Consider the following 9,960-nt stretch of genomic DNA (forward strand, 5'->3'; position numbering starts at 1 on the left):
CTCCCAATTGGCTATCTAAGTATTTAACATAAAAGACCATCCTGAATCACTTCAAGAAATTTCTCTTACTCTTTGGCTCCATACATTCCCAACCAATATATCTGAAATTAATGTCTGTGATTATTAATAAGCATGAGTATCCTCATTAGTAACAACCCTGATCTCATTATTCAATTTCTCATTGACATAATCCATTTGATCAGGTGGCCTCTAACAAGTGCTAATTAAAAGCTTTCTACCATTGTAACCAAGATACCAACCATATTATTTTGTTTTTAATGAAATACAGAAAAACATTAGCCTTTGTTTGCTGACACTGTATTTTCTTACTGATATCATTATAAGAAAATTTTTGCTATTTATAGTTTTATGGACAGTGTTAAAAAAGTAAGTTAACATTTCCTTCCTCTGAAAATGTATTTCCAATAGGTACTTACCTCCAAAGCTATCCTGATCCTGGTCTGCCCTCTAAGCATTGCTAAAAAAAGTTTGCTACAGCACAGCAGTCTCTATACCCCATCAGTTTTCACCATTTCAGAACATGTGCTGATCATGTAACTACTCTCCACCAATCGTACTGAGCCATCTATAATGGTAAACCTAGCTCCCTCTACTATGTTAGAACAATCCTCACTTTTGAGAATTGGCAAGTATAAACTATAAACACTGGCATCTCGAAGAGGAGGAAGAGTGGGAAGTGGGTGAGAGGAGGCAAGTACCTATTGGAAATATATTTTCAGAGTAAGAAAACATTAACTTCCGAAATTGTACTACCTCCTCTCATCCAAAGCTAGAATCCCACATTGCCAAGGTGGAAGGGCTTGTGAAGGTGCATCAATCTCAAAACCAAGTGGAAAGTGATCACACTGAAAGAACGGGGGTACTAACATATAAAAAAGAAAGCACACCAGTGGGGTACAACACTACTTCTGGAACAGCAATCAATACAGTAACACAATTGTGGAAGAACTGAATTGACAGGCACAACTGAAATCAATAAAGAGACATACAGAACTGAGTCAGCATAGGAAGTTCTGGATAACTAATACATAAATCAGTATGGTGTTGACAAATATGGAAAGGTTTGTGTGTATGCAACCACTTTCCCTTATATGTATGTATGTGCCACAAAAAGTGCCTTAGGTTACACTGGATTACACAAAGTGCGGTCCATCCGGGCAAATCATACAGTGGAAATGCCTTGTATATAGCGATCAAAAGGTGCAGTTCACCCGGGCAAAAACACCCAGGGGAAGTACCTTGCAATGGGTTCAAATGGAGAACTGGACAAGGCATGAAAGTCAAAACTGAGATCCAATATGGCAAAATAAAGGAACATGGAGGAGAGACAAAATGAAAGAAACAGAAAAGGAGGAAAACAACAGGGAAAAAGAAAGCTTTCCAAAAAAAAGAGAATCAGAAGGTTGATACAGACCACCCTTGATCAAACAACCAGGTGAAAACTGAGAAAGATAAGGTACCGAAGGACAGGAGGGGTGGAAGCCATGGCAAATGGACCAAGGTCTGAAGGTATACCACCACTTCTGGTACACAGACAAGGAGGAAGGTCAAGTGAAATGGGAAAAGGGGCGAGTCTCTGAGCTGAAGCAAGGGACCTGACAAAAGCCATGCATGAAGATGGAATTTGGTGACATCAGAAAGAACTATGTCCAATTGCAGTTGTCTAGTAAGGTTCAGAGCAGAAGGAACCACATCTGAGCAGGCCAATATGGAGCAACAAGCAGGACACAACAAGGAGTAGTCTGGATAAGGGAAAAGACTCTGGAGAAGAGTCTGATTGGAGGGTAGGCATATAGGTGAAGACACCTCCAATCCTTACTGAATGCATCTACACCCAGAGCTGAAGGGTGTGGAAACAGAGACCAAAAGGAAGGAATTTTGGCATTCCAGTGACTAGCAAACACATTTATATGCAGTGTTCACAGTGGAGAACACACCCACCAAAATACCCATGGAAGAAGTGGTTGCGTTGAGATAAACAATCGGCCACCAGATTCATAACACCAGGAACATGACATGCAAGATCTCCATGTGGTGGTCATGGGCCCAGTAAAGAAGATCCAGAGTCTGAAAACACAAAGATCTGGATTTGGTTCCCCCTTGCTTGGTGACCTAGTTGATGATAGTGGAATAGTCAAAATAGTCAGGAGCAGGAGGAAATGATACAGAACCCGACAAACTGCCAAAATTTCCAAGATGTTTAAAACTGAGAGTAGCCTCCTTGACAGACCATCAACCAGAAATCTCTTGGGAATTGAAGAAAGCCCCCAACCCACCTAGGAAGCATCAGTAAACAGATGAGACTCTATACAAGGTGGAGGAATGGGAACCCCACCATGGTCAGTTCCCTGTCGAGCCACCATGCAAGGTTGGCCCTGATCCCAGGGAGAAGGGTAATGGAATGGTTTAAGGATTTGTGGGAGAAGTTCCATTGGTGGAGAAGCATCCACTAAAGGGAATACATGTGAGCTCAACCCAAGGGAATTAGAGCTTCCAAGGAAACCAAAATCCCCAAAAGAGAGAGAACCCCTCGTGCAATGAGAAAATGAGAAGGTAAAGGAGGCTATTGAGATTGCCAGCTCCATATCCATGAGCTGAAGCAGTGAAGGCTTGGCCAAACTAAGATGAGAATTGAAGAAAAAACCCAAATGGAATAAAATATTGTGTGGGGCTAAGAATGGGCTTCTCCAACTGGAACTGAAAACCCTACCCTAATATCAGACTTCTCACAGTTTGTTCCATTTACTGTGGTTTTTCACTAATTGTGTTCTTTTATTATTAGTACACTGCAGATTTGGTGGCACACTTATTTTAACCTCTCAAATGCAAATTTCTACAAGTTGGCCTACATTCTATTGGCAAAGTTTTTCTGATGTATATGTTCTAAGTGATAAACATAAATAAAATTATTTCACTCTTCTGACTATTCAGAAGGACAATGGCATGGAATTGTACTAGATCCAAAATATGGCAAAACAATTTATCTCTCAAATCATCAAGCCTTACCTACACAGCAAGCAACAGAAACACCAACCATGCCGATCATGTTTAGGTGCATGACTATTTTTACATCTCTCTGTATTTATGGATCATTATTGTAAGGCTATGCATAAACAAAAGATAAGCGAATTTGTAGCATAAGTTACAATACTAACATGTAATAAAATACAAACAAGATCACTGCATTAATATAATATAAACCAACAGACCACTGAATTGCTTCTTATGATGTTAATATGCTAATAATGCACTCACCTATGATGATCCAGGTTAAACATAGCTAATTTACATACATCAATTATGCCACATCTACAAAGATAACCTAAAATTTGTCTCTGGAAACTTAAAAGGTTTAGAAGTGTAAAAATAACTTGTTTAATATGAAAGTAACTGGCAAAGCAGTGGTAACACAATCCTATTCTATCAAATTAGTTGTTCATCCTCAACACTACACTTCAATATGAAAAATAATATTTCTCAGGGGTATCCCTCAAACTTTTCACTGTGTAACTTTGATACAAGAGGACACGTGTCACTTAAAATGTGGAAACTAGGGACAAAATTGCAAAGAAATAAAAACATTCATCCGATAAATAAACTTCAATCAGATCACCTCTTACTCTTCTTTTCTCAAAAGAAAAGTGAGGAAACTAAACCTATCCCTGTAAGATAATCCTCCCATCCCTAGAATCATCACAGCAACCATCCCGTGAACCCTTTCCAATAAATACAATATGCTTTCTTAGAAAAAAAGACCAAAACTGTACTCATCATTCCAAATAAGGCTTAATAAGTAAGTTGTAGAGATAATTACCTCTGTCTTGATATATAATCAATATAGTTATACAAATACCCTTGAATTATATTAGCTTTATTACTAGAAACAGCACACTGCCTCGGTAGCTAGATGTGCCTAGTTGCCACTGTGCCAAGTTCCTTTTTTTCCTGTCACAATATTGAGTGGGTTCCAATCTATATGGTAATCCACATATATTACCTTGTACATAATATAATTAAAGACCATTAAACAAATAACCAGCTAAATTACCAATTCATCTATGTCATTCTGTAGTGTCTCAACATCCTCAATATAGCTAGGAATACCAAACATTGTATTGTCATCAGGAAACTCTATTAGAATATTAATTATGCACCTAACAAGATCACAAATGTAAATAACAAAAAGCAAAGCCAAACACTGACAACTAATGTTCTCCACTAGTTACAAGGATCTAGTTTGATTGGACTTCATTAATAATGAACTCTTTGCTTTCTCTCATCCAACCATCAAATTAACTAATCTTTTCCTAAATCCTATTGATGTCAGTTTCTCAGCTAATCTCTCTTATATGGCACCTGGCAAACAAATCATAATCCTAGTCATTTTCTGCTCCTTTATACAAATAATGTTATTAGTATACTTAATGAGAGTCACCCAGTATGTAAACCCCTTCATCGTCATTTTCTTAAATTACTAGTGTGCACCTTTAGACTATTACATGAGAAATTAGCAAGTCAAAATAATGGAGAAAAACTTACAAAAGTATAATTTATAATTCATGTTAATACAGAATAAATCTAAAAATATATTTATTTGAATTTTACAGGCTTGAGACAAATTCAAATTGTTTTTGTTTTAACAGAAAACTTTGTGAATAATGTTTTTCTTGGTGTTACTCCACATTTTAACAAAAATCAAACACAATGGCATGTAGAAATTATGGTGATTACATGATTTAACTATATTTACCAATACCTAAACAATATTTCAATACTAACTGCCATTTCTATGAAGTTAAAATAAAATTGTTTATCTGCAATGCCGAGGTTCTCTCTCACGGGTTATTTATGATGCATATTGAAGACAAGAGGACACAACTTTAAGATCTGGAAAACACAGGATATGCTCTAACTAAGACAGTTTTATATATCTTTAAAATGGGAAATTGACAAATTTCCAAAAATAAATGGTGAGTTTAAACTTTTAATTTTCATCACAAGTGGGTGAACAAAGACAGCCTTGAAGAACCAAATCCTTGTTCTCCATAAACACATATACACACTGTTTCTGGTACTTAAATCTAGAAAACATTTACTATATGTCATAATGTCTAAAAAAAAATTTAATTTGTGTAAAAACTATACTATTTACAAACTTTAATATCAAAACGCATAGACCTTGATAAAAAAATAAATGGTAAATTAATTTTTAAATAATTTATCACAAGTATCAGTAGCAGTAACTATTGGTACAATGATACTAACAGTGTTACTGTTAATGATACTGATAGTTAATCGTCATAATTGTGGCACCTAATTTAAATATAATTCTTAAACTTAAAATTCTATTAACATTTTATTTCATTAGACAAAAGGTAGAACTAAATAAATTCCATTTTAAAATAACACACACTGCATCATGAATGTTATTTTTAATCTTAGTAATAATAATAAAATTACTTTAAAAAAGTCTTAAATGTCACTAACTACTCTAAGCCTAACGAGGCTTAACAATTTTAATGAGCTTCATTAAATTTCGAAGACCAACTCAAAAACTCCGAATCAGTAGCTTGTTATGAAATAATGATACAGAAAAATATACAAAGTTTTACCTTTAGCTCTTCTTTATCAGACATTCTTGGCTCAGAAGCACCTAAACTACTTTCTGATTTTATTTTTTAAGTTTTGATATGGTTACGAAATTAACTGTAAGTTGTGAAGAATGTCTGAATACTGCCAACAAACAACACGTTATTTTTATGATTATTATCAATTATCATGAACAAAAATAGTTTCTCAACTTGCGGGTTATTGCAGTCAAAACATTTCAGTAGCATAAATGTATAAATATACCATTATGTAAGTCTCATTAATAGAAATTAATAACAATAATAAATATTTAGTTTTTCTTTATAGTTTGTCTCATCATCTAACTTCAACTTTCTAAAGCAAAATAATCTCAACCTCAGACTTTATATATATCGTGAGACATTAAAACGTATCCATATCTAGTACACCCTCTTCTGGTAGGTGTTTCATCAAAATAGAAGCTAATTGTTACAACTTTATTTTTATTGATCGTTTGGGTGTTTCTAAACAAGCTGAGCAAAAATCGTTGGTGGAATTTATAGAAGTGTTTATTGCACAAAATAAAAATGAAGAAATATAAAGGCTGTAGGACTACAAATATAACATTATCTAGAATAGATTGAATATGTAAACTGAGCAGTCTCTATTACTGTAGTTTATATTAACTTCTAGTTAACAGAATTATAAATGAAATTAACTGGGTTTCAACCTTTTTCTTGAGCCTGGAGGGATTATAAGTTCATAAACAGGACTTTTCCCATATATTTGGTGTTCAAGGACCAACAAAATAATGTGGTAAATTAAAAATATTTACAACAGTTTTTACTGCGGCACTTAAATTCTAGGTGCCTTGTCTTAGATACTTTGAATACGTACATGCGTAATACAAGTAATCAATGCTGAAACTTACGAAACATTTTACGAATTTTGCGAATCTCAGACAAGTTCTCGTTGAGTTAAGTTGAGTACTATTTGGCAATCCAAGGGACTGCGCCGATAGGTGCCAACCCATCATATGGAGACTGAATATTTCGCACGTGGAAGAAGAGAGTTCCTTTACTGATGTTACACATGTCACTAATACACGTGTGAAGTGATAGCTTATTCTAATGGTAGTCTTTTCAGACATCTCTTTAGTCCCATCATTCTATGCGTTATTTTGTCTTTGTCGAATTCTGCTCAAAGCTACTTGAGGGTTATTTGTATAGTTTATTATTGATTCTCTATCTTTTGCTTTTCCTAACTACACCTCTTAGTGTCGAGTAAATCCTTCTATGGTTGCCATTTTCCCCTTATTAGTGCAAAGGAGGTTCATATCTTGCCAGTAGAGTTGTGCTGGATTTGGTAAAGGGGCTTCTCATGTAACTCTGTTAGTGTCTTCATTTAGCTTTACATCTGCATGGCCTGGCATATACATCCAGGTAATGGTCTTATCGTGCAATTGCTTTTCTTTCTGTCATCCGTCTGGGGATCAACCAGTCTCGATTTTATTTAGTATTTCCTGTGGGTAGTTTTCAATTATTATGTTGGCTGCAATATGTATTTGCGGTTTGCTGTATTTAACAATATAGAAAAGAACTTTCTTTGTGGCTTCCAACTTCGCCCTTGTTTTGCTTGTGGGAAGCTTGTGATCCACAAGCCTTATGCAGAATGTTGTTACTTCTTGAAATGCTGAAAGTGTAACCAGTTATGTCGCTCTTTTTGATGTAAGGACCATCTGTGACTATGATGACACGTCATTGTCCACCATGGTCTTTAAAGATGTACTGACAGACTTTCTGTGCTCCACTCAATGACCGGTCTCTACATTTTCTATCTAGGCTGATTTACACAGATCCTAGCGGCGTCAGATGTTTATTCTACATATGGTAATCTAAGAACAGGTGGTGACGAATTATCTCAGTGGTGGCTGTATACCATCTTTTCACCCATGATTGTCTCCTGAGGCATCTTTTAGGTAATAACCTGCTTGGTTGGCGTTTGTGCGGTGGTTGTGGAACAGGAATGTCTCAATTTAAAAGGAGAGAGACTCAGTGATGGAATGCATAGTCTTTACAGTGTAAGGCCCTCCTGAAGATGTTTGCTTATAAGTGCTGTTGATGTCTTGTTTTTATGTAGTCTTAATTGTGATTGTGTTCCTCTGTCCATGTTGCAGTGTGGATAGATTAGCATTGTGTTTTTTAGCCTCATTTATAAGTTTCACAATTCCTCATGCTTATAGGTATCAATATGTGTTTATTCGGTCTTTCTTGAATAATGTATTCTAGCTCCAGAGAGTAATATGTGTCACTAATACACGTGTGAAGTGATAGCTTATTCTAATGGTAGTCTTTTCAGACATCTCTTTAGTCCCATCATTCTATGCGTTATTTTGTCTTTGTCGAATTCTGCTCAAAGCTACTTGAGGGTTATCTGCGATAGCCGTCCCTAATTTAAAAGTGAAAGACTAGAGAAAAGGAAGCTAGTTAACTCCACTTCCCGCCAACGTTTGGGCTGCTCTTTACAAATAAAAAAGGTTGGCCATCACATTATAACGCCCCCACGGCTGAAAGAGCGAGCATGTTTGGTGATGGAATTTGAACTTACGACCCGCAGATTGCGAATCGAATGCCTCTAGGTATTATTATTATTATGAAGTTTTCTGACACGAAAACAAGGTAATAAGCAAAAGTAGTGCATGACTCGTTCATCAAACACATATTGCATTATTTTTTGTGTGTGCTTGTCTCCGGGAGAATGCTGTTCCATCCCAAGTTTAAGACATATTGACTTCTGCTGCTAGATTCGGTGGATCTAGTATAAAAAAATATATACTACCTTCTGCAGTATTTTATTTTTTTTCTTTTCCAGGGAAACAATCAGTGCTTTCATAACATAACAGTAAACTGCCCTACTTTCTACATAATTTCGTTTTCTTTTTATTTCAAACACTATCCCAATTGGGATATAAGGAGATTATTCATTATATTTTTATCTTTATTGCATTTCATATTCGGCTATTTCTCTTGGGGTTTTTTTCTGCTAGAATTTCAATAATTCGCTGCTGGCGTAATAATTATGGTATATTCTAGTCCTATCTCAACAAGAGCATTGAAACTTACAGTCCAGTGGATTTATTTCTCTCATTGTTATGTAAGGAGCATACCAAACGAATCACTTTATTATGGCCACTAGATAGTTTCTGAGAGACACACAATAAACCTGGATGAACTGTTTGTCTTCTCTCTTCCAGTCATAGGCTTTTAATTGCTAATACAATCTTCCATGACAAACAATGCACACATTTTTAAGTCTTTACTATAGCTTGATATAGCTCCTCCATGTATTCCTGCATTTTTTAGTGCACTAGTAAGGCAAATTGGTATGCATCAGGTCTATTGAAACGTGGTTTTCACTCTTTATCATAATAAGATTGTGAAATTAACTATTTCAGTGACGTTTCCAGCTCTTATTTGTCATAAACTACTGGCTCCATAGACTTCAGGTGTCTAAATATTTCTTTGCCCGCGTTTAAAGAGTTTTATTTATGCCAGTCTATTTCAATTTTATTGCAAGCCAGATTAATTTTCTGAAGCTCTACATGTTAGCCTAAGTGCTGTATGCAAATTTTATGTAGTTTAGTTTCGAAAATATTGTGAAATATGTGAATTAAAGATTGCATGATTGAGAATGTCCCTAAATATCGCCAGCAACCACACTCACACATATTAATCATATTCTTGCATGAGCAGAAATGGGTTTCTTGCTTGTTTCAAATTTTCTTTTACATAGCTACACAAAAGCCTATTTGCATATAGTTATCTGTAATATTTGGACAAATAAGACTAGAGGGAAAGCAGCTGTTGGTTGACTAAATAGAGGTATTTGACTGTCACCCTTAAAGTGCACTCATAACTCCAAAGTAAGAAATGCATTTTTGCGGCAACGAGCTGCGAACCATGAACCCTCAGATTCACAATCCAAGCATCCCCCGGTAGGCAGGCGACTGAAGTACTAATTACAAGCAGAACCTTTAGACGTATTTTAGACATTTTCGCTATCTGACATCACAGGACTGTCAATATAGCTTGCTTTTGCAAATGGTAAGCATCCCTGCGTTACATTCACTTTACGATACTTAAAAACTATAAAGTGGTAAAATTTTTTTGGAAACACGAGTTATTTTAAATATTTGTAAATCTCATATTATTTTATGTTTTTAGATCTATAATAATCTGAGGTAAAACAAAAGGCAAGTATTAAATGCGCAATACACGAAGTTTGATAAGACTTTGTTACGTCTCCGTTTGTTAATTGATTTTCCGTAACTTCGTTCGACGAAACTTTAGCGACACAAGTCCTTACTTAATA

General features: G+C 35.5%; 1 protein-coding gene across 3 annotated transcripts in view; it reads right to left on the reverse strand.

The window, feature by feature from the left end:
* LOC106459797 (E3 SUMO-protein ligase PIAS2-like) overlaps positions 1-5,993 on the reverse strand; it is a 107,412-nt gene extending 101,419 nt beyond the window's left edge. For 2 of the 3 annotated variants that reach the window (XM_022386342.1, XM_013919456.2), the window contains exon 1: positions 5,634-5,992. In XM_022386342.1, coding sequence (XP_022242050.1) covers positions 5,634-5,657 — 24 coding nt within the window. In that variant the 5' untranslated portion in view covers positions 5,658-5,992. Of the gene's footprint in view, positions 1-5,633 lie in introns of all 3 variants that reach the window. The other variant, XM_022386343.1, reaches the window with a different exon arrangement.
* Positions 5,994-9,960: the final 3,967 nt, after the last annotated feature.

Source organism: Limulus polyphemus, unplaced genomic scaffold (genome assembly GCF_000517525.1).
Source record: "Limulus polyphemus unplaced genomic scaffold, Limulus_polyphemus-2.1.2 Scaffold662, whole genome shotgun sequence".
In the NCBI taxonomy this organism is placed as follows: domain Eukaryota; kingdom Metazoa; phylum Arthropoda; class Merostomata; order Xiphosura; family Limulidae; genus Limulus; species Limulus polyphemus.